This window comes from Haliaeetus albicilla, chromosome 19 (assembly GCF_947461875.1).
Source record: "Haliaeetus albicilla chromosome 19, bHalAlb1.1, whole genome shotgun sequence".
Taxonomy (NCBI): Eukaryota; Metazoa; Chordata; class Aves; order Accipitriformes; family Accipitridae; genus Haliaeetus; species Haliaeetus albicilla.
In genome coordinates, this window is record NC_091501.1 from 6,326,181 (window position 1) to 6,350,343 (window position 24,163).

General features: G+C 43.4%; 2 protein-coding genes across 3 annotated transcripts in view; one reads left to right on the top strand and one right to left on the bottom strand.

Annotated features, from left to right (window-relative positions):
* The window catches only part of NT5DC3 (5'-nucleotidase domain containing 3), a 28,610-nt gene extending 20,590 nt beyond the window's left edge, over positions 1-8,020 (top strand). For both annotated transcript variants that reach the window (XM_069807453.1, XM_069807452.1), the window contains exons 8-14: positions 66-168; positions 313-414; positions 1,435-1,516; positions 1,868-1,954; positions 3,153-3,293; positions 3,662-3,726; positions 4,851-8,020. In XM_069807453.1, the coding sequence (XP_069663554.1) occupies positions 66-168; positions 313-414; positions 1,435-1,516; positions 1,868-1,954; positions 3,153-3,293; positions 3,662-3,726; positions 4,851-5,112 (842 nt within the window). In that variant the 3' untranslated portion in view covers positions 5,113-8,020. The remainder of the gene's footprint in view (positions 1-65; positions 169-312; positions 415-1,434; positions 1,517-1,867; positions 1,955-3,152; positions 3,294-3,661; positions 3,727-4,850) is intronic.
* The window catches only part of STAB2 (stabilin 2), an 87,747-nt gene continuing 71,513 nt past the window's right edge, over positions 7,930-24,163 (bottom strand). The window contains exons 57-69 of the mRNA XM_069807455.1: positions 22,724-22,828; positions 22,236-22,343; positions 21,365-21,558; positions 20,182-20,323; positions 19,698-19,831; positions 18,382-18,547; positions 17,513-17,619; positions 16,752-16,871; positions 15,816-15,974; positions 13,632-13,739; positions 11,150-11,278; positions 10,109-10,225; positions 7,930-9,478 (exon numbers count right to left, since the gene is read on the bottom strand). Of these exons, the coding sequence (XP_069663556.1) occupies positions 9,428-9,478; positions 10,109-10,225; positions 11,150-11,278; positions 13,632-13,739; positions 15,816-15,974; positions 16,752-16,871; positions 17,513-17,619; positions 18,382-18,547; positions 19,698-19,831; positions 20,182-20,323; positions 21,365-21,558; positions 22,236-22,343; positions 22,724-22,828 (1,640 nt within the window). The 3' untranslated portion in view covers positions 7,930-9,427. The remainder of the gene's footprint in view (positions 9,479-10,108; positions 10,226-11,149; positions 11,279-13,631; positions 13,740-15,815; positions 15,975-16,751; positions 16,872-17,512; positions 17,620-18,381; positions 18,548-19,697; positions 19,832-20,181; positions 20,324-21,364; positions 21,559-22,235; positions 22,344-22,723; positions 22,829-24,163) is intronic.

The following is a 24,163-nucleotide window of genomic DNA, read 5'->3' on the forward strand; positions in this document are numbered from 1 at the left end:
AACGCAGTGAAAATGCTGATGGAAAACTTTTTCAATTAATACTGTATTTTCCCCAATACTCACAGAGAAATACATCTGCTATGCCGAACAAACTCGTGCGGTGTTAGCAAAGCTGGCTGATCATGGCAAGAAGATGTTTCTCATCACAAACAGTCCCAGCAGCTTTGTGTAAGTGAACAGTTGTTTGCTGTTCAACTATATGTTTTTAAAGGATGGGGAGGATGAGGTTCTTGAATGTAATTCATTACATTATTGAACAGATAACTGCACTTCTGTTACGCTTCACTGTTAATATCCCTCTGTCCTTTTTAGGGACAAAGGCATGAAGTTCATAGTCGGCAAGGACTGGAGGGATCTCTTTGATGTGGTCATTGTACAGGCTGATAAGCCAAACTTTTTCAATGATAAGCGAAGGTGGGTATTTAGTTAGTAAAGAATGATTCAAGCAGCTTATTCCATATAAGGCTATAGAGCATGGTATGGAATATTTTAATTTAGATGCAATGTAAAATGAAATCATATTTGCTGAAATCCTGTTTAAGGTCATTACAGAAGGCAGCAACACCCAATGCTGAAGTCCAGATATTTACCATTTCTTAGCTGAGAAAGTTCCAGTAGATGATACAGGTCTACTGGACTGAGTTAGGGTCACAGAAGCTGTTTTTAACATCTTAGCTTGTAAGCTGGTGAAGTGTGTTCCTTTCCTAATAAACCTGAGAAATTTTGGTGCCTTTCAGAATCAGCCCCTTATCTGGAAATCTCTTTCATTGCTTCTGTTTTTTTGTTGGTTTGTTGTTTTGGTTTTTTTTTTTTTTTTTGTTAGTCACACATGATATTTAGAGGACAGACTGGCTGACAAACTGGAGTATTTGGACTAGTTCAATTAAGTAAACACATTTGTAATGCGTATACACTACTCTTATGCTTGAAAAAGACCTATTCCTTTATGTGTACTTAAGATTTGAAAGTGAGATAGAGGATGGTGGGATTTTTTTTCCCTTTACTTGTTTTCATTTAATTTTAAGAAGAACTTTGCTGTATGTCTTGCCCCCAGTCCTCTTGCCCCCTTCTTCAGTTGTACAAAATCAGGTATTGGACAAGATTTTTACACATCTTCACTTTTTTTGTGTTCTCTTCTCTCCTTAATGGCAGACAATTCTGACTCTCTCTGGGATCCCTGCCTTAGTTCTCAAAAGTTGTTCTCAAATGCCATTATAAATGTCATAAGCATACTGGATAGATCCATTGTATTTCACTGCCTAAAGTGAAAGTTTTGGAGCTTTGCTTTTTCTGTCTGTTACAAAATGTTCAGATGCTAGAGAGCATGTTTTCCTTTTGAAAGATGAATATTTTTAATACTAAAATTTTAATCTTCTCCTAAAAAGTGACAGAATTTCTACAGTAATGTAACAATTGTATATAATTCTATTCTAGACCTTTTCGGAAGGTGAATGAAAGGGGAGTGTTGCTTTGGGACAAAATTCACAAGCTGCAGAAGGGTCAGATTTACAAACAGGTACGCTTTCAATAAACTCTTTCAGTTCAAATTTAATACCTATTTCCTAGAATCCCAAGCTTCTTTAGATATCATGAAGGTTTCTAAAAGGTAGATATATTCTTTAAGAGAGTTATTTTAGTGATTGAAGCAGTACAAATTCACTGTTGGTATTGTATGTCTGAAGTTTACTTGCCTCTTGAAGTGACAGTATTACTGAAATCGTCTGTAAAATTTGGGATTCATGATACATAAACAGAGGACAAGATTCTTGATACGAAAATATTTTTAGCAATGTACTAAATTCCTTTTTTATGCCCATGAAGGTGCAAGTTGCATGCCACTACAATGTATGTGTCATTGTTTCCACAGGGTAACTTGTATGAATTCCTGAAGCTTACTGGCTGGAGGGGCTCTAAGGTTCTCTACTTTGGTGATCACATTTACAGTGACTTGGCAGTAAGTAGTTTACTTCCACAAAATAGGATAAAAGGAGAGGCTTTTTGTTAGTTTCCCTGTCTTCCTCCCCAGTTGTTCAATATAACATACTTTCATTTGAGATTTCTAAATACAACAAAGTTTGAGTTGGTAGTTAAGCCATATTGCTTTTCTTGCAGTGAAGAAAATTGGTGCCGTAAAAGGCCAACAATATTTTCCACCTGACTTGTAGCATTTAACTTATTTACAAACTACACTCAGGAATGTGTGAGTTCATAATACTGATCCAGATACTGATTGTGTCAGATGTAACAGAGAGTAAACACAGATATCCAAACGTACAGGATATGGCTGGTTTGGATGACATTTACTACGGAGTGTAATAAGAGCTGAATGAACTTCTGTTTTGAATGCAGGAGGCGAACTTCCTGTCACTAACGGTAAACTTTCTTTCTTCCTGAGATCTTGCTATGGTTTGTAGCCCCGCTGTCCAGGCACTTTCTTACTACCTTATGAACAAATGTACTGTTAACTGTTACTTTAGAGTAAGTGGCCACCACTTAACTCTTTTGTAGTTGATTGTATATGAATGCCTGGGTATGACTTTCCACTGCCAAGCTGTGGTAACATGGTTCAGCAGCAGCGGATGTTAACGTTTTTGCCCCGATCTGCTTTTAAAAAGAAAAGTAAGTTTGGGTGCTTCAGAAGGCTGAGGGCTAAAGGAAGGAGGATGCAGCTCTCTCCTTCTCTGCACAATGGAGGAGAGAGCACAGGTGGCAGCTGCCTTGTCCTGTACCTGTCAAGAGGAGCTTGAATAGCTGGGGGTCCCGATACAACCCTTCTGTCAGTTGAGTGTATGGGTAAATACCACAAACCCAACACATGGTTTTCTCCAGATACTTCTCACAGCAGCAGAGGTCTCATGAACAAGAGGAATTTCCTACTCTTTATTTTAAACCTAACGAATTAGTGCTTATTTGCAAGTGCTTATGTGTTCTTTGTCTCCCTCTTTTTAACAATGTGGGATTTGAAGCTTACTCTGAAATCAAATTCTATTGCCTATTGGCACAGTTAAGTCCCACTGTTTAATGTTTCTGCTTATACATAAGAAGCAATTAAATTAGTGCCCCTTTGGGATAAACAGTGGTCAAATTCTTCAGTTCCTTTAAGTAGTTCCTTTTAAGACTAATACTTATATTTTGTAATTCTTGGTAAATAGGATTTGACCCTGAAGCACGGCTGGCGCACTGGTGCAATTATTCCAGAGTTACGATCAGAGATTAAAATCATGAACACAGAGAAGTACATTCAAACCATGACCTGGCTGCAAACCTTGACAGGATTACTGGAACACATGCAGGTTTGTTCTGTGTGTGTGTAATCAGCTCTGTATAGCAGAAGGGATCCAGCCAAGTTTCTAAATGCTGGGCATTGACGTTGCGAGTGCTTTATGTCTCATTAAAGTTCACCAGTTTGACTGTAGATAAATAAATGCAATTATTTGTGTGGCTAGTTAATAAAAGTTTTCTCAAAATCTTGTCCCCTTCCTCCACTGGTCAGCCTGGATTGATTCCTGCTTTCATTTTTTTAAAATGCATGTGGATAACTTCTGTATACTGATCTCCTGAAGCATTGCTCTTGTCCTGTTAGCTGGTAAGGGTTTATTAATGGAAAGGCTCATTTACAAGTGCATCCTTAGTTACCTGTTATCCATACTTTACATTCCAGGTTCACCGTGATCCTGATTCACAAATGATTTTAGAAGAATGGAAGAAGGAAAGAAAGGAAATGAGGTAAGACACGGGAGACGAAGAATTTGCAGTATGCTTCATGGTAGCCAAGTGTTTTATGTGATGTCTTCCACAGATTTCTTCAGAATTTCTCTCCATCCCTGATGTATATTCCCTGGTAGTTCCAGACCTTCTACAATTGTCTGTGTAAAGCAATATTCTACTTGTCTCTTGTGCAGCTCTTCTCCCTTCTGACCCTTCATGCATATGAACCCCTTTTCCCTGTTCCCCTTCTTTGGAACAGATGTTAGTTTTCTGTATGAAAGGGTAACATCATATCAAATACTTTTCCTTCTCGTCTCAGTTCTCCTGTCCCTTTATGTTCAGCTGTCACTGTTGCTATTGATTACACAGCTTTACTTCTGCATGATTTAAAAATGTGTTTCTGTATCAAGACTTAGGTCACTTCAGTTTTTTTTAGATGATTTTTTCAAATTACATACAATACATTTTAGAATATGCAGAAACTGGGCTCTGCACTAGACTAGCAGTGGACTCATCACAAAGATAAGTAATAGGGCTAAAACTCCTAAAAATCTGTTATCGTGAAGGAGCAATGCCTAAATGCAGGGTGTGTGAAGTGTGTAGTTGGCAAGGCCAACAGCTGTACCACCGGCAGCCTTCCCCAGAAATGTGGAAGTAAATGAAATAGGAATGATACTTGGCAGTAACTAATAACAGAAGTTAATTCCAAGATGTGTTTAAACTTTTTGTGTACATTAAGCCAAAGCTTTGTGGGTTTGTTTTTTTTTTTAAAGTCTTTTATCTTTGGGAGAAGTGGATGTCATTAGGATTTAGATGAAGCCAGAAGCTGTCTTTCACAAACTCTAGAAAGGAAAGCTTGAGATACCATGTTTCTGGAGTCAGAAGCAACTTATCACTGGTGGTAGTGGGAGAAGTGTGAAGCTCTTTTGTTCGTTACTGTGATTGCTAGATCTGGGCTACATAAGTGCAAGAGGTGCAAACATTTCTTATGTGGTGCATTTAAGTGTTTTGAAGTGCAATGGTAAGAGAATAATGCATAAAACAGATTGCAGGAACTGCTTGCTTCAGGTTCTGGGTGCTAGCTGGGAGAGAGATGTGTGCAGGTATGTTCATTCTCTTTGTTTTCTTTTTTGGGGGGACAGGGAGATGAACAGGAATTTCTTCAATGCACAGTTTGGAAGCTTATTCAGAACTGATGAGAATCCAACTTATTTCTTAAGACGTCTCTCTAGATTTGCGGATATCTACATGGCATCATTGAGTTGTCTGTTGAACTATGAGCCTGATTACACGTTTTATCCAAGAAGGACTCCTTTGCAGCATGAACTTCCTGGCTGGTCAGACCAGCTGTGTACTGGTACATTCAGAATACCTTTCCTACAAGAGACAGTTCAGATCAAATAAACACTTGGCAGCTTCCTTTTAAAATGTGCAAATATTATCTTTTTTTCTTTTTTGAATGTACATGTATTTTATTGAAGTCGCTTAAATCTGTTCTCTTGATTTAGGTGTAATTCATACTTGTTCTCATGAGTGTTGTACCTATTTTCTCCTCTCCTGCTCAGAGATATAAAAACTCCTCTTACACACGGAAGAGATGATGGACTGCCAAAATAGCAGTGGGCTGGGAGGGAGGGCACATTTAAGGGGAAGGACCGGTGGTGTTCTGGGGTGGTTGGTTTTGTTCATTGGAAATTTCGATCTGCAGCCTTGTGGTTTACAGACAGACGTGTACTCTCTGTTCTGGCCCTCTTCAGTGCTCCAGCTGGAGCCTGTAGTGGATCTTGGCACTGAAAAGCTTAAATCCAGTATTAGTAATTCAGTGATACACAGTTAGTAGCCAGTTTACGGTGAGACTGAGAAGGATGGTGTATGCATCTTAACTTTCCTTGCTGCCATAGCTAGAGCCTTATCTGTACCTGAACTAACCGCTGTAATGTTGGTGTGGCTCTGCTGCATTGCAGTGATTACAGAGCTGGCAGGCTCAGGCTGATGGGCTTTTTCTCCTGTCCATGCAGTTTCTGTTCTTGTAATGTCTGTGCTTGGCTGTCGGTGGACCTGAGCCTAAAACTGAAAGTGACAGTACCTTGGGCCACTTCAGCTTCCTTTTGTTAATTTCTAGGCACCTTTCTTTTTAAGTTTCAAAACACTTTAAATATCCACTCTCTAATAATAAAGCCATTTCAAGAGGTCCTGCATTTTGCATTTCAAAGTGGAGGCAGATCTCTGTCAGGCTTTAGACTGATCCTAAATGCTGCTTATTAAAATTTTAAGTGTCTTACAGTGGTATGTAATGTGGTTTTGCTGTTCCCTAGAAGAGAAGATATTTCATATAGCCTTCAGTAATGGACTTTTACAGTCAAAAGTAAACACGCACAATAGGCAAATGAGTTAAAAGAAAAATGAAGGAATGAGAAAATGAAAACCAGAGTTTTCGGATGACATTTTTTTAGCTCAAGCCCCAAAAGCTGAATTGGGCGTGGTGGACAGTTTGCATCAAGCAAAATAATTTTGGTGGTGCAGATTAGAAGTTTTATTGAAATTACTGAAATTGCAGATAATGCATGAACACAAACTCTGGGTAGTATATATATTCCAAAGATGTGAGCTGAAAAATGTCTATTTTGCACAAGGAAAGCATCTGTTGATGTCTTTCCTCAAACAGGCACTTTATAGAACTGCTATATAGTTGTTTTGAAATAAGGATGCTTTCCTTTCTCTGCATCCAAAGGAGACCTTTTTTTTGTTTGTTTTTTTTAACTGGTGCTTCCCACCCCAGCCATTTTAGAAGGCATTATATGATTAATATTTTTCAAATTTTAGTTATTAAAGGCTCTGTTTTTAAAAGCATATAACTAACAAAATATGTAGCATTTGGTATTCTTCATTTTGGGGATATCACTTGCTTCCTACCATGATTGTCAGGTAAACAAACTTTTGGTGACCAAAAGTTTTCTGTTTGGTGTTCTTTTTTTTAACCTGTATTATGTGCAAGTACCTATATTGAATTTCACATGCAGTATCTTTCCTATTCTTAAAAGTATGTTTGCAAAGTTAAGAATGTATTCTGATCTAGCCTGTACAATTTCATAAGTAGTTTTCCTGTATGCTTGAAATCAGTCTGAAGTCCTCAGAGGTGGTTATAGATTTTATGTTCATGGTTTTCTTGTGCTCCTGTTTCAAACTTGACGTGGAACACTCCTGAAGAGTGTGTGTGTGTGTGTGTTATTTAAACAGATGAATATACTTGAAATGAGTAAGTTCATCTGACAGTCCTGCTGTTTTGCTGGAAGAAAAAGATAAAGTTTTGCAGGAAGTTAAGTTTGGCTTTATCAGGAGACTTGTTGGTGGGGCTGTGCAAGAAATATTTAGCATAACTTGATAATGAAATGTGGGGATGGAAACACCCAGATTTGCCTTCAGTTCTTTATCCTAATGCTCAGCTAGAACCGAACTTGGTGTTACATGTGTGTAGCACCTCTCATGCTCAAGAGATTTCAATGCACTGTTTAAAAAAAAACAAAAACAACCCAAAAAACCAAACCCCAAACCACTGTACATTCTCTGTCTTACTACCAGCAAATAATAATATTGTTACTCAGTTGTGCATTATTGAATTTGCTAATGTTTTGTTGGTTATAGCTCTGTGATATTTATTCTTTTAAAGCTGGCTAGGAGTCAGTTTGCTTAATTTACCTGTGTTAAGCAGGAACAGTAATGTTATCCATGTAATACACATTTTGTTTCAAGATTATTTTCTCCTCTCCACCGTCTTTTCTCTTAACTTACAAATCAAACTTCTGTACAAAGCTATGTTACAACAGCCAGCTGAAGGAAAATCTTGTTTATATTGCATGACTTCTTGAAATAAACAACCTTGCATGAAAAAAAAATAAATATGGGAGGGTTATGTTCCTTTAAGACAACCCAACTATGTATAATATGGATTTAAGTGAGAATTTTAAACTATATTATTTATTTTTCAGTGCTAGAATGCTGCTCTTTAACTTTTAAAAATGTCTTGCATTTTTGTAATGATTTCACCTTGGCGCTCTCTGCATTACTTATTTTATCCTTGTTATGTTACTGACTTCAAAGAGATTTTTGAGCATGTTTAAAGGGCAGTGTCTCTATATTCATTTTGGGAGTATAGTTCATTTGAACACCAAAGCAAGAAGAAATTTTCATTCTGTTCTATCAAAAACACAGAGGATAATAGTCTGTCAATAAAAGAAGAGTTTAATGAACTGTAGAACTTCTTTTGTGATAAAAATATTTAATGATTATTACAAAAATAAATGCTTGGACTTTATCTTCTGGTCCCTACGAGCCTTAATACTTTGGGTGACTGGGGAGAAGGAAAGAACATGAGTTGTATTAATTGCAAAACTCTGTGGGGAAAACTCCCCTAAATATGTGTGTATGTTTTCAGTGTGTTTGTGTTCTAAATTTTTTAATATTTCATAGGTAAAAAGAAGCAAGCATGCGTAGGGGGGCAAGGGAAGGAGTCAGGGAAATTACTTTTAGATTCCCTTGGTTGTGCTTGATAGCTGTGTCAACAGCCCCGGATTTGTCTGCATACCTTGTTCTGCTGGGAGACATCCTGGGGTTGCTCTCAGAGGTAAGGAATGATTTCCTGGAGTGACACCTTCCCTCCTGCCCCCCACGCGGAGTAGACACCAGGAAGCGTATCACAGGGGAACGTTACTGCTGCTAGCAAGAAAATCTTCCTTTTCTTGCTTTTTTTGGTTTCTACAGTGTTCTCACAATTTGCTATGATATTAATGTTTTGAGGGAAGGAAACAACAGTGAATCAAACTCGAGTTTGATTCACTTCTAATAGTACGGTGAAAATTGCAGCTGTTACTGCTGTGCGTCGGTTGAAAGGCAATGTAACGTGCTTGGTAAAAATACGGTATGTGAACAAGCAGGTAGCTGCTGCTCCTCTCAGACCTAAAAAACTGAATGTGAACATGACATGGCGAGGGTATGTTCATCTTCATTGTCTACTTGCCACAAAAACGGCTCAAGTAAAAATTACGATTTGAATGCTCTCATGTCACCTGTATTTCTTGCTAAAGCTGCTACAATTACTGTTTCCCTTTGTACACTGAGAGGAGATGTAAACAAAACACAGTCAAGTTCGAGGCAAGACAGAAAAGCTAGAGGAGGCAAGGGGGGCAGACAGGATAGTTGTGTTTCCTGCTGCTGAAATTCTTGCAAGAAAGTATACTAGCAAAAAATCCCCTCGGTTTAAAAATAGAGGTTTAACACGTTCTGTTTCACGCTTGCCAGCTGTAGTTGTAACAGAGCCAAAATGAAAGCGTAGAGCCTGGAGTACTAGTAAATTTATGGTATTTGCCAAGTTAGCAGCCCTGTGTGTTTGAGGCCATTTTAAAGTCTCTGAAGAAGAATAAAAGCAGTTAAATAGCAGGCTAGTGAAAGTCTACTTTTCACAGAGGTGTCTGTCTGCTTCTGGGTAGGTTAGTTGAGACTCAGTTTTGCATTTGGCACTCATAGTTGGTATTGCTCAGATCCAGCCAACACTTCTGAGGTTGGTAACTCTGTGAACTCTAGAGACTGCATCATAAACAAAGCTGTGCTCTTTGGTTTTTAATTTGTAACAAGATTTCATTCCCTACAACCTGTAGGTGCTGTTTTTTCACAGTAAGTGTAAATAGAAATGTGTTTTATAATTGACTAATGCCAAATTCAGTCTTTAATTTTGATCATGAGGACCAGTCATCACAAGCTGCTGGTCATCCGAATCCTGTAAAATAGAAGAAAAAGAAAATCAGACTTGAACATTGAGTTAAGAAATGAAAGTCACTTTTTGGCAGATTTGCCCATACAAGTGGCAGAGCTTGCACCTGACATTTTTGCACCAAACAAGCCTTTTACTGGATGCAAAAAGGTTTATTTTGGTTTTAGACTCTGCATGTATGTGAGGGTCTTGCTAAATTAGACCACTGAAGCTATTCAGATACTCTGGCTTCACTCAATCTTTCCTTCGATTCCCAGCCCCTTTCCCGCTGCATTTCAGATTCTTTGGAGTGCTGGCATGACACTCAGCTGCTTTTGCAGCAAGGAGAAGGGAAGACAAAATTGGAAGGCTTTTTAAGTTTGTATAGACATATCACTGGCATTCAGTAGCATTTGAAGTCTGATTTAATTCAGCTGTCTTTGAAGGTAGGCTTGAGGCTGTAGTATACAGCTGTATCTCAATTTTGTTACAAGTGAGGCTACCCAATTTCTAGCAGTGGTGAGGCAGGAAAGCCAGGAACTTGAATTTTCCTGAATTAATTTTTCTTACTTTTTCCAACTAGACATTTTCCTTTCATGAAGTCATTCCCTCTTACCATTTATTTTAGTTGTGTCTCAAATCAAAATGAACACTTACTGAGAAAAGATCATAAGTAGGTTCTGGTGGAGTCAGTGCAGAAGAACTTTCATATGAGGGGTTGGTGATAGAAGGCTGTGACTTGTCCAGTGATGTTACGTCAGTGTCATCTATTGACTACACAAAATCACACAAACCTGCTTAAAATCCATCCTCCTCCTACAGTGCATTAAGTGGGGCACTGAAGCTTCACTACCAACTGGTGCAGTGTTGTAACTGAACTGGCTTTATCAACTGAATCAGTGTCTCCCGGGCATGAACTGTGTTCTGGGTGGTTGTATTATCTCAGGTCACTTAACACTGCTATCTTTTTTTTCCACTCCCTTATTATTTTTTATGCCTCAGCAAAGATTGGGAGAAGAAGTGTTGCCCTGATATGGTGCCTGGGGTAAAAGGTACCTGGTTGGTCCGGAGCGCTCTCATTGCAACTATATAAAAATACAAGTTTTTCCCTTGGCTCATGGCTCCTGTTTTTTGTTTCTAGAAGATGATTCACATTACATGCAGGGGCTAGAATAGGAAGGGATTCCTGGTTACTTCTAGGTAGTCTTTCTTTTGGATTGATTCTTGTGTATTTTGTAACTTTTTTTTTTTGTCATCCCTTATCTCTGAGTAGCTTGGCTGTTGCTGGCTGCTTTTGCATCATTATGATACTATGCAAGGCTAGCAAAGTTAGTTAAGAGAAAGCAAGCGTGAAAGTGCATTGGTGTAAAAATTTGCACTTCTCAATCCTGCAATCATTTCAATTTGCTTGTCTTTTGAATCTGGCCTTTTCCCTATCAAACCTCCAGAGCAGCAAAATTATTAGCAATGCTGCGGAGGAGGGGGAAGAGAACAGGTCCCCTTTCAGTAGTTGTAATTACCTGCTTCCCTAAGGTGATCATTCTGGGGAGGCAAAGGCGTCTGCACTGTGCTCTGTAGTTAAATAAGATTTTGGCCAGTCCTTGGTGTTGGAAGCGTCTGTGAGAGCAGGAGCCCGTCGGGCACCCTGGAGGGAGAGGTCTGGTACCCCCCCGCTTCACGTTCCTGTCTGCTGCCTACCTTGAAGTGCTGGAAGCCTGTGTTTCTCTTCCTGAACCTGAGGTAAGAATATCCAATAAAAGCCACAATTCCTGTAACCAGGCAGATGCCAAAGAATATTCCTGTTCCGTTACCGGCGTGGAGAGGAGCCTGGAAGCAAGAGAGAGGGTGAGTGAGCTACGGGTGGGCACTGGTCACCTTCCAGCACCCGAGCACACGCAGTGTCCCTTTGAGATATGCCTCTAGTCCTGAACTGCTTTTGTGCTCAAGTTTCCTGGTGCGTGTTCCCTAGAGACAGTCAAATACGGCCTTTCGATAGTAATTACAAGCTAGATTTTTTGGGGGGTGGTGGTACTGGACATTGCCTCTAGTACAGCTTCATCTTATTTATGGTTTTGAAGTTACAGAGCATGCCAAAGTGATCTTTTCTGGCCAGGTTTTTCAAAGTAGCAATAGCGGCTATGATGAGGCTGAAACCCCGCCGGCCTGAGGAGGAGAAATGGGTACCAAATTCCCTTAAGCAGCTTAGGAAACCTGTGCTACAAACCCTAGAGGGCTCTGTATGGGTTCAAGCTTCTTCCCCACTGCTTTGCGCACCGGGGAGGTGTTGGTTATTGCCAGCTATCGGCCGGCATACCATCCTCAAACCAAACCGCATTGGAGCCGAGGGCCACCCCATCGCAGGCTGGAGGGGCTGCCAGCCTGCGCAGAGGGTGTGCGGGGCTGGGCTCCGTCAGCGGCCCAACGCCTGCCTTCTGTAGGTTGTTTTGCCCCAACACGTGCAATGCCTTTCACCTGAAATCATTCTTCAGTCAAGCAGGTAAAGTGCCAATCCAAGTAACTGTATATAATATTTTATAAATATTTTAATAAGTACGTAGGTACTTATGGGAAAAGTGTGTCCAGACTTTGGCTTCTGCCTTCTGCAGCTCTGTGGCCTGATAGATGGATATTATGAAGGTGACTGGCAGTTTTGGGGTGATGGTAAGTTTGAGGGATCCTAGGGTATGCAGTCTCCCCAAAGCACCGTGCTGTTCGCTGGCAATCCGGGAGGTGAGGAGGGGTCTGGAAATGGGTGGAAGGTTCCTATTCTGTTCCTTTTGCTTTTCCATGTGATACCTTAGCTCTGTAGCCTCCTGCTTAGGAAACTAATTGTTAAACTTACCCTGGCAAAAATAATCACGTTGTCGTCTTAATAGATACGCTCTCTTCATTTATTTTTTAGAAAACAAAGTAATTTATATGGTGCAGCTGGACAGCTAAATATTAGAAAACATTTCATTGCCCTCTAGCATGAGAGAGGTATTATAAAGATGGTAATATCATGCTGCTGTAGACTGACAGAAATTGCCTATTATTTTGAATCATTTTCAGGCAGTAATTTACGCTTTTACCCAAGTGTTTCATTTCCTACTTCTGAAGATTGTAGGCTGCAAGGGATTTTTGTGAACCATGATTTTGCAGGCATATTGCTAAGCTTCTAGGAACAAGAAGGCTGGTTTGTAAAGGAGAGAGGGTTGCTCAGAACAAAATGAAGGTGAGAAATAGGGTATCAGTAGGATTAATCTTGTGGACCAAGGAGGGGGCTGGTTAACCACTTCCAAAATCCGAGCTGGAGTGGATGGGCTGTTGATGTTGAGTGAGGCCCCTCCAGTGCACAGAGAGAAGGATCAGAATGAGCTGCCCCGACTGAAGGGAATTTCTTCAGATTAAGTAAATGGTGGGTCTTCTTGCAAGGTCAGCTTGAGCCTGTGTTGGGCTGGCACGGAGTACCCTGCGTGGAACAGAGCTGGGGAGCGCTAACACTGCGCATCGGAACACTTCATTAAGGAAAACATTCTGTACTGGGGAAAAAAGGAGCTCGCTGTGCACCTCTCCCAGGGGCAGCAGGGACCACTTTTGTGAAATGTCCTAGTCGCACTGCAGGTGGACAAAAGGTTTTTCCTCCCTTTCGTACAAAGCAGTAAACTTTGCTGGTGGGAAATAATCACAACAATGTTCCTGCCTCCCTGCTGCTGGGCCCTGTACCATTGGTTTGGTCTTTCTAATGGGAGAGATAATTGGATAACTGGGACCATTGCAGGGATTTATGCAGACAAAAAATATCTATTTTCGAAACACCTTGTTGTTTTGGATTGGAATGAATGCAAAGCCAAGAATAAAAAATTTTCCTTAGAAACTTGAAAGATCTTTTTGGAAGAACTGAAATGGAGCTTTATCAAACCTCCACTAGAAAAATAAGCTCCATTATAAAATGGAGCTTTTATTTTATTTATATAAAATAAATGTGGGAAGAACTTGTTCAGACGGAAACATTTGGAATAGGCTTCACTGGCACCTTGTTCTCAACTTCCAATTTTCTTTCAAAGTAACCTTTTAAACAGACTGCATATATGGGAAGGAAACTGGGAATATATGAATGTCAGCAATGAGTTTGGGATGATGTAAGCCACAGCCACCTCCCCCCCCCCCCCCCCCCCCAAAAAAATCCCTATGTACTTACATGTGCTGGCGGAGCCTTTAAAGGCTCTGAAATGACGTGGATTATCCCATTGGAAGCGATTATATCCCATTCAACAATAGCACTTCCATCCACATATCTGATCTCACTCTGCCAGGACAAAGAGCAACGAGAGCTGAGCTTTAGCCCTCCTCCCTTTGGGACTGAAATAAACCTTGAGACTATTTCCCCACCTCGGTTACTGACAGAGCGAAAAATCACATGGGACCTTATGGTGCTGCCTCCCTGGGCAGCAGCCTGGGATGGCCCCAGGCTGTGCATGAAGTAGCCATTAGCATTACTTGCATATTGCCTTCAGATGTTTCTTTGTCTTTATTAAAAAAAAAAAAAAAAAGAGTTTTTTGTGATGTTTGTGCAATTGCCAAGTTCTGCATAGGAGCGTTGTTACTCCTGAGTGCCAGGCAGGCTGCAGCCTACCTCCGTTACAGCTGCTTTCTGCGCTGAGGATGCTACTTGCTCTGAGTTTGCTGGCTCGAGAGAGCTGGCTCAGCACTGATGGGGAGCCGCTGCCCGCAGTTTATTTGGTGACCTAGCATCTGCGAGCTGGAGGCTGGTCCCATTTGGCAGCTTTTTAGGAAGGAAGAGGAATGGGATCAGTCGTTGTCACCCCAACGCCTCTCGAAACTCTGCTGATAATGGGAGTCCTCAACTGCTTTGGGCTGGTCCTGAGCCTCTCCAGCCTGTGTCTGTGTTTTGGGAGAGTGGATCCGTGGGCGCCTGCCCTATTGCAAATGCCGCTTTAAATCGCGTCCTAGCAAAATGGTTTCTCCTCAAGTAAGCGGAACCAGGAGCTGGGACGGGTGGGTGCTCGGCTGCCCAGAGCTCGCGTGGGAAGCGGCTGCTGTCTCTCCTTCCCACCCTGGCACCCCGCCGAGCTGTACCGCATCCGAGGGGACCGAGGGCGTCCGTGGGTCCTCCAGGGAGGAAGAAAAGCTACAAATTTCCAACCAGCTTTGAAGGGCAGGAGCGAGATTTGTGTTAATGGGCTCAGAGCCTCCCCTTGGCAGCTTTTGAAGAAAGGAGGATTTTTTTTTAAGGAGAATGTCTGCTAGCTCAAATATCAGATCAAAGCAATCCAAAAGAGCTCCTGGCATGCTAATGAGTGATACACGTAAGCCTCGTGCTAGCGCACCTGATCTCTCACAAGGATATACTTTATTAATGCAGTTACTGGGTTTGCAGTATAGGGTGGTTTTAAAAATATAAATGGTAATTCTCATGCCAAAGGAGTTCTCCTGAAAGGGGAAGGAGGAAGGGAGCAAAGGCAACAGATGACTCATTTGTGCAGCTGTTCCTGCAGCACCTATTTCCTTCTTGTTGGTGTCTGTGAAAATCCGCTTCCCCCCCCCCCCCCCAGTTGGCATGTTGGGCACTCAACTTTCCTTGGGTCCAGCACCATTCTCTAGAGCACATTTTAACTGCAAGCCCACAGGCGTGGGGTTTCTTATTTTCCTATTCAGCTGTACAGCCTCACCCACAGCAGAGTCCCAGCCTCGGTCTCAAGGGGTTTCTGTCACAGAAGTAATTTGAAATGCTTGGGCAGTGAGTATTTTCTTAATACAAAAAGGAGAAGTTGGGTGTGCTTTCAAAGGATGTGTTCTCTAAAATGTCAACTTTCCATTTGCAAATATACTTTCGATTTGCAAAAAAGGATATAAATTTTTGCATTTAAAAAGCACTGAAGTAGTAATAAAAAAAGGAAACCACTGTTTTATCTGCTTTTGCTCTGAGCAAGGCTGTGCTGGTGTCTCCTGCCTCTCCCAGAAAGTTACCAAGAAACTTTAGAAATGCCCACACCTTTCTTTAATGATAAGCTGCTGCTCTGATCTCTCCTCCTATTGCATTGCTCTCTCCCATAATCCTGCCAGGCTGAGAGAAGGGTTGAATCGAGCCCATATCCCCATCCTGCCGTCCCTGCAGGCCACCTGAACAGCTTCCTTTGAGTTTTGCGGGTCAGAGCTTGGCCATGGGCAAACGTGTAAATTTGCAGTTTGCCAGCTGCTATCCTGCAGTCTCTGGGCAGGAAAGCCCCTTCTGAAGTCAGGCTTTTGTTGCTGCCCACTTTAACCTTACTGAATTGCTCTCTGGATCAGCATGTCACCCCATTACTGGGTATAACATAAGGGGGGAAGAAGCATGAAGATGGGAGATTTATTAAAAAGGTACCTGTTCAGTGGTGGGGGCTTGATATTCCTGGCTCTTGGTGTTTGTAATGAGGAGTTTTTCCCCTAGACGAGTTAGAAGAGTGGTTCCGTTGGTCAAGTCCTCGTAAAACATTATGCTGGCATTAGATAAATGATACTCGATGTCTCGCCCGGAAAGTGTCTGCAAATGAGAGCAAAATACAAGGAACATTAACTGATCTCATTAATCCTCTGGATTTACAAGTAGGCTAAGTGCCTGTGACCTTTCCCCCTCCTTGCTATTAATTGCAAGTGCAATATGGGCTAGAGGCTACTGGGAAATCTGGATGCGAACAGTGGGATCTTCTGTCCCTGCTGGCCTCTGATGGCTGCCTGAGCAGGCAGTACCTCGATTCTGGTGGGACAAAGGATTTTATGCTTTTGTACAATGACCTGAAGCGATGAGCCTCAGAGATTATCCAAACAGCTTGAAGATGTAAGGCAGGGCATAAACCCGTGTGAATTGTTTGAGATGATGTTTGACGGAAGGAAGGAAGGAAAAAAGGGAGAAGCATAGATGTGAAGCTAGGAACAGGTGCCTTTAATGTATGTGTGGGAACTACCAAAGCTGTGCACTGCTTTCTTCAAATAACTGTGCCTGATGTTAATAAGCCAGAACAGACTTCATCTCAGGCAGACTCTTTTATAACTAGGTAACTAAAATCCCTGATGGAAAAGTCTCTGTAGTGACTCGAACGCTCAATAACCTTGCGCTCCTAACTGTGGAAGAGAAATGGAAATGAACTCGCCTCTTTCAGAACCGCAGTTTAAAGTATGTGGGGTTACACAGAAGTCATGTCATACTAAGATTTTTTTTTTTTTTCCCCACGCTTAAATTTCACTGGGATATAGAAACCTATAATGGCAGTTTAAGAAGTGTTATTAAAACGAGGAAGGAAAAAAAGAAAAAAACCCTGACCTCATTTTCCCTTAACCCGCTGTCGTTTGGAGCAAAGAGAGTGGCGTGCACTGACAGGTCTGTGAGGTACCGCAGGAACTCTCTCCCCTTCCTAGAGCTGTTGGAGTAAGCCATGATGTCCTAGGCAGAAACAAAATCCAGCTTTACTAAAGAGCAATTGTGCGCTCCTGTGCGGGGAGCTGAAAAGATGAGACTGTATAAACAATGACAAAGAAGCCTTCTGTTATTAGCCATGAAGCAGCTCTGGAGTGACATTACAAAAGAAGTTTGTATTCAAAACCCAGTTTTAGCTGCTGTTTGATGAGCACATCTTCAACTGACTTGCAGGAGTTAGGCCCTTGTTGGCTGTGAGGCTACTTACAATGCCTTTCTGAGTAGCGGCAAGAAAAGGACCCTTTTAATGTTTTGCCTTTCCCCAGCAGCGATTCAATAAAGTTAAAAAGCACCGCTCTCCTTGTGACGCCGAAAAAGCCGGGAGCAGTTCTGCACAGAATCCCCTTTAAGTTAAAGCTGCAGCCGCCTTTGCTTTCCAAATACGTTTTAGAAACCTGAAACCTCTTCGGAGCAAGCAATGCAAAAAATAGCAACTAAGTTCTGATTTTGAGGGTGCAGAATTAGACCACTCCACCTCGCTTCGCTGGTGGGCTGTCGTTACCTGTATTTGCCGTGCTAGTAAAGCAAACCCTGAGATACGACCCAGTGGCGGAGCCTGCTTTGCTCCGCTCCCCCTGACCGAGCAGCGCGCCAGCCGTGGGCCGTACCGACAAGAAGTTTGTCACCGTTGGGAAGGACATCAGCACTTGCAGCAAGTTCCCACTGCAGGAGAAGCCGTCCCCCACGTAGCCTGGCTTGCAGGTGCAGTCCACCTCTGGAAGGTACAAACACGGAGAGCTGCGTGGGCAAACGCCCTTTTCAAGAAGGCTTTAGGCTGCCCTGTGCCTGAAAAACAGCTTGCAGGCAACAGATTATATATATATTTTTTCTGACGTTAAAAAGAGGCAGAGTCTCATGCAGTGTTATCTAGCAGCCTGTGGCTGACCAAAGGGACCGAAATGCAGGCTGTAGGGTTTAGGGTTATTCCATGCGGGGCCCGGATGACAGGACACCGATATGATGATTAAAGTCGCCAGTTTATTGAGCCTAGCTGATCATTCTTATACAGTTCTCTAAGTTGCTTAGAAGCTTTGATTGGCTGCTGCATGCAAGCATTTGGTGTCCATGCGCACAAACATAAAATGTGATTGGTTATATCAATACTGTTCATGTGCATAAACATAAGATACAGTTAGTTATACTCACTCTGTATAAACGCCCATAAACACAGGACATAATTGGCTATATTAACCAGAGCATGCAAAACTTGTCTCAGTCCAATTGGCCAAGATAAGCCCCTGAATTGAGGTTGGTTGTGCCAAGTTCCCTTTATCGTGGAATGTGCACCTGTGTTTTTCTAATTGGGATCTTTCTTTTTCTGTCTTGTTTATTCTGTTCAAGGCCTTCTAAAGGCATCTGGAATGCTCTTGTGACCATAAGCTACTTTCAGGCCCGGTAACTAAGTTCCATATAATTGAACCCTACACAGGCTGCTGCTCCCCTTTGCGCAGAGGGATGCAGTGAAGGACCCTCTTACCTTTCTCCCTGTAGCAGAAGACGTCCCAGGTTTCGCTCAGGTTGACTCTTCTGCCGTAGTCCACGATGCCAACGTACCCGGAGCCGCAGTTTGGGGAGGAGAAGGCGGTCGGGTAGCCCACTCTTTCGCCGTCTAGCCAGCCGGCAGCGCATAGATGGTACCTCGCCTGCAGCCAGCACGGCCGTAAGGGAAAAAACCCAGGGGAATTGCTGGGTGGTGGGCTTGGGGTGCTGCGGATGAAATGAACAATCCCCCCAGGATGCTCAGGCAGCACCCAACCTGCCAGCACTCTTTCGGAGGGTCTGAGGGGGTTCTGTCCATCCGTCTGTCCTGCAGCCTGCCGTGTGCTGAGTTCTGGGCCGAGGGGCTGCGGAGACGGGGGCCCCTCTGAAAGTCAGCGGCTCTCCGTACGGACCAAAGGAGCCTTTCCTGGGAAAAGCTGCCCTGAGCCCAAAGCCAGGCAGGATCAGAGGTGGGTGTGAAAGCCAAAGGGGATGTGCAATCCCGTTGTGTGCCAGCCTACCTTTTGTCAGCGTGGGAAGGGCTCAAAAAACCAGCTCAACATAGAAAATAGTCCCCAGGAGCGCTGGAGCCAGCCCCTTTGCCAGCTTTGCTGCTTCAAGGTAAATATTTAGACTATGGGGCACAGGGGACATGCAGCTCCGGCTGCAATCTGAATCTCCTTGGGCAGCAGAAGGAGATTTACGTGCTGGCTGTGGTCCAGCCTGACATTTTACTAAAGGTGTCTCTAAACGGTGAGCGTTTCTCTTTCTTCCGCAGATGGGAAGGAGACAGAAAGGCACAGTCAGTCTGACCCACTCCTCTAAAACAAGTTTCGCAAACCCAAGGTATGATGCTCATCCTGCTAACGTCAGCCGTGTGTTGTCTATAACATGCTCAAGGAAGAGAATATGGAAATGGGTCTGCTAATTTAACAGCATTTGGGGAAAAGATTCCTGGAGCCTCACATTAAAAAACCAAATTAATCTGAGCATAATTCTGAAGTGTACATTTCTTTAAGAAGTGCTAATAATTAAAACCCGCAGGAAAACACTCTGTAAGTCTGACTCTACCATCTCACCCCAGTACCACTGGAAACAAGAACTTGGCAACTGGTTTCAGTGCTGTCTGAGCAGGCACGAAACCAATAAACAGTCTGAAAACTGCTCCCAGCCAAACACACCCTGGGGCACGGGGGAAGGAAAGGAGGGAACATGAAGCTTATTAGCACAGAGCAGCCCCCTTGCTCCTCCCTCCCCATTTACGCTGTAGCTAGGTCGGCTCCAGGGATCTCTCCCGCAGCGAGGTTAGCTCACCTTCTGCGCGTAGAGCAGCTGGTTGTACGTTGCGATGGTGGCCGACTCATTGGCACAGGCCTCCTTTGCCTTCTCGTAAGTCATTTTGTACTGTCCTTGTGGGGACCGTAAGTGGAAAACCCCAACCGTGGTATCTGCAAAGCGAGAGAAGAACCGGCTCTTCCTGAAGGGGTTTCCATGTCTGGATGCAGAGTCAACTGTGCCATACAAATACCCGTGAATTTTGTGAAATGTAGTTAGGACAGATTGATCCCTTCGGGGTAACATTCCTACGTGGAATGCCCTCACCTATTGCTTCATAAGTCTGGTATCGCAAAGTACGTAAGCACACTTTCTAACTTTAATCACCTCATTGTTTCAAGGGGACAGAGGTAGAGGACTGAGCGAGCTTACAGACACGAGGATCCTGGCCGCTGGCTTCAGTGCAGTGGCACAGAGACGAGGATGTCCCTGTCCCGTGGCGTGCACCGTGTGCCATCCTCACCTTGGAAGTGGAGATCGGCACAGTCGGCGTCAGGGTGGCACTGCCCGTTGTCTTGCAAGCAGCGGTCGAGGGGAAGCTGCATCACCGAGCAGTTCAGCCCGTCGCCGATGTAGTTATTTTTACATTCGCACTTGCGTTTGTCCTGGTCGGAGAGAGAATAAAGAAGGCCAAGCCAAGTACTTAGCTGACATAAAAGTGGTATTTCAAGCAACATTCTGAACTGTTGGAAAAATTTCACTTGATATAGCCAGGAATGGACAAACAGGGAAGTTGCTACTAACAGCTGTGATTCAACAGACCACAAACTCTGACACCGACATTTATTCTTCTAAGCAAACATTTACACATGCACTTGGGCGCTTTCCTGAATTAATACCAAAGCATAATTCCACCCACAAAGCTATAACGTGCATTGGGGAATTACATGACACGTAATTTAACAAAAACGGATGGCAGACCTATCAAAATGATATTTAAATAACTGGGCATGGGAGCATGAAAGGAATTTATCAGCCTGCTGATAGTAATAAATTGAGAGCTATAAACCAAGCAGGAGCTGGTGACATCCAGGGATTGCGGTGGTTGGCAGCTGGAACGGATTAGCGGCAAGGCTTTTCTAGATAGCTCCTGGAAGACACATCAGGCAAGCCACCAAAACGGAACGGACAGGTGATCCCGAAAGCATCCAGACAAACGTTGCATCGAGTCACCGGCACAAGTTTTCCTCAACAACATTGACTGTGCGGGCCAAGGAATTAGTATCATGTGGCTGCAGAGCTTTTTAAGGTGAGTCCGTCCAGCCAACAAGTGACACTATTCTCCCAGCTGTCCCTAGGTTTAGCTATCAAAATATATTCAGTTTCAATCCAACAAACTCCTATTGCAAATAGGGATATGCAGTTAAGGAGAGCTAAGAAGGGGACAGAAAAAGCACACACGCAAAATATCCCATCTGCTGTATCACCCCTTTCCCTAGAGCAAAGAAGTCAAACTGTTTCTCACTCCTCAGCTGAAAGGCTACCGAACTGATGTGGAAAGTAGGCTGGGGCTACATAAAGGTTGTTTTGGAAAACAGGGACTTTGAGAGGTACAGGGTGTGATCCAGCCAGAGAAAATACTTCCGCGGGCACCGGGAAGAAATGCCTCAGACTTCCCTGCTGGTGACTGAAATCATTCAACTTACAGGTCCTATGACAGTGCAAATGGCATGCTCATGGCAGCCTCCGTTGAACCCGTCAGCGCAAGGATTTACTGGAAGGCACGTAAAGCCATCTCCCTTGTGTCCTTTCTGGCAGCTACAGAAGACTTTCACCCCGAGTTGTGTGCATTCGGCTGCCTTGTGGCACCCGCCGTTGTTTTGTTTGCAAAGGTCTGCAGCTGTGTGGCGAAAAGAAAACAGGTGAGTAAAGTCTGCTTTTAAAGAGGATGGTCTTCACAGAGACAAAGCACCTCCAGATTTTTAAGGCACGCTAAAAATACTAGGACACTTGTTTGGGGAAAAAAACTGAGTTTCCTGAAGCATTCCTGACCTTGTGCAAAGGCTATCCTTTAGGGCTCTGAAGCCCTTGTCAGGATATTGTTGGTTTAAGAGATGTGGCACCACCCCCAGAGACTCTGCTTTGCCTTTTGGTGGCCCGAGAGAGCTGCTTTTTTGGGGACTCTGCTCTGGCCAGGGTGACTTCAGAGGACGCAAGACACCTGGCTCAGGAAGAACGACTGTTTCTGCAGCGATGTTACTGGGGAACTGCCTTGCCTAAGGTCATCAAAGAAAATCCTATTAAGTGAAACACTGCTAAAACCCATACTGTCTCCAAAACCTGACTGAAGCGCACCTCTTGCTCATAATCCTGCTCGGTAAAGCCTGGTGAAGCCAGCCACTTGCTTCAGAAAAAAACTGATCTGTACATATCCTGACTTTGTTTCACTTGCTGCATTGTGGAAGTTTTTAGGTTTTTTAGCCAACTTTTCATACCGGATGGTAACTTGCATACGAGTGCATGTGCAAGAGGGGACAACTCGCTTTCTTGTAGCAAGCTGTGCGAGAGGGAGCTCACCGGTGCATGTGATCCCATCGCCGTCGTAGAACGGCTTGCACTGACACGTGTTGTTCTCCCTGCAGACGGCGTTGGCGGAGCAACTCGGGGAACACACTGGCTGCAGAGCTGGGGGGGAGGCAGAACAGCGGGGGAGAAGATGCTATTTATAGTGCAATGCCCTTGTTTCATGCAGAAAGAAAAGCCATCATACCAGTCTTGCTAACTGGAAAACCTGTCAGAATTTTTTGGGGGGTGATACCTTCCCTCAGGTAACCCAGAGCCCCTCCACAGGGGAGGTAAACACTTATATTCCCATTTCACAAAAGCGGAGACAGGGAGGTGAAGGGACACATTCAGAGTCCAGAGCAGAGTCCCTTAGCCTCCAGTGAGGGCTTCTGACATTATTAACCCTTTCTCTCTCTTTTCTACGCAAATCCTCTGTTAAATTGCAAGTGCTAGCAACCCTTGGCTCCACGCGGCGGAGCCTGGTGAGAAGAGGCAGAGACCTAGCTTGGTTTCACACAGCCGGCCAGTCCATCCTGTTTCGCAGAAACATCGTCCCGTTCCTGAATAGCCTTCGTCACACTGCCCGTGGGTCTTGCATTCGCAGGCTGCAAAAGGAACGCAGAAGGATCACTTACAGAGCTGCCTTTGGGAAAAGGGAAAATCTTTCCTTAGAGAAACCACCTAGACTGTCAGTTGAGATACAGTATTATTTAGCAACTATTTCGATAAATTTAACCTCATGGTTTTTCACCACAAGGCCAGTCAAGCAGTGGGCCAGACTGTCCAGAGTGGTTGGGCGGTTTCCATCCTTGCATGTTTGCAAGCCCTGACGGGACAAACCCTCAACAGCCTGGTTTGAGCTCAGGGCTGACCCTGCTTGGACCAGGGGCTGGACTAGACACCTCCTGAGGTCCCTTCCAACCCGAATTATCCTGTGAGCCTATGATTTTATAACTGGCATTCATCCACTGTTACTCTGAAAATGAAAATGAGGGTTGATCTGCATCGTGGTAGAGTAGCAAACTTCACAAAGGACTGTGGCAGGAAGGAGTTAATGTCTGAGCTGAAGACCCAGCCTGATCCTGTCCTAATGTGCAGCAGCTGTGAAACTGAAGCATGAGGGACTGATTTAATCTATAGGTGATGGTTTTTTCCCCTCACTCTTTGGGCCCTGCAATAACTTAGATGCTGAGTCCTTTTTAAGGAATTATTGGTGACTCTCTGATTTATAATGCAATGAAGTAGCATCCTTTCTTGCCTTATCTCTCTTCCTGAAATATTGTTGTTTAAAGACAACAATGATGTGGGATTGGGGAAACTGATTCTGTGAAGAGCTGGTCCTGCTGAAAAGGAGTTTCACCCTCTAGTTATCTAATTTTTGGCTGACATAAATATGCATTGAAGAGAAGGGGCTGGGAAACTTTTTTTTTCTGTTAGACGCCACAATCTGCATCAGACTACTGGCTCACACAGTTGATGCTATGTTGTGCTATAAAACTGATAAATTGCAGGTAAGCATACTCTTGAATATTGGTATCCAACCCTAGTGTCTTGCCTCTACCCTAAGGATATCTAGCTTATAAACCCCACTGTATGTGCATGATGAGCACTACAGGTGCACATAGTTAGGAGAAAGATTAATGTAGCTTCCCACCTGATGGCTTTATGTTGGGAAAACATTTAAGTTTAAAGGGTGATATTGATCCTGGTTCCACCTAGTTCACATTTAAAACCACAGCAAAAAGGATTATGTGAGCAGTTTCTCGGCTGCCGTTCCTCTTCACAAACTGCCGCCTTCAGTGTTTTTTTTTCTTCTCTTCCACAAAAATAGCGTGTGGCCTTGGTCTCCTGCAGTCCTTGAGGAACCACATTGCTAAAATCCTGTCTTGCCCTTTATGGGGATAGGGGAAAAGGCTGTGCTGTAGCTGAAAACACTTGTT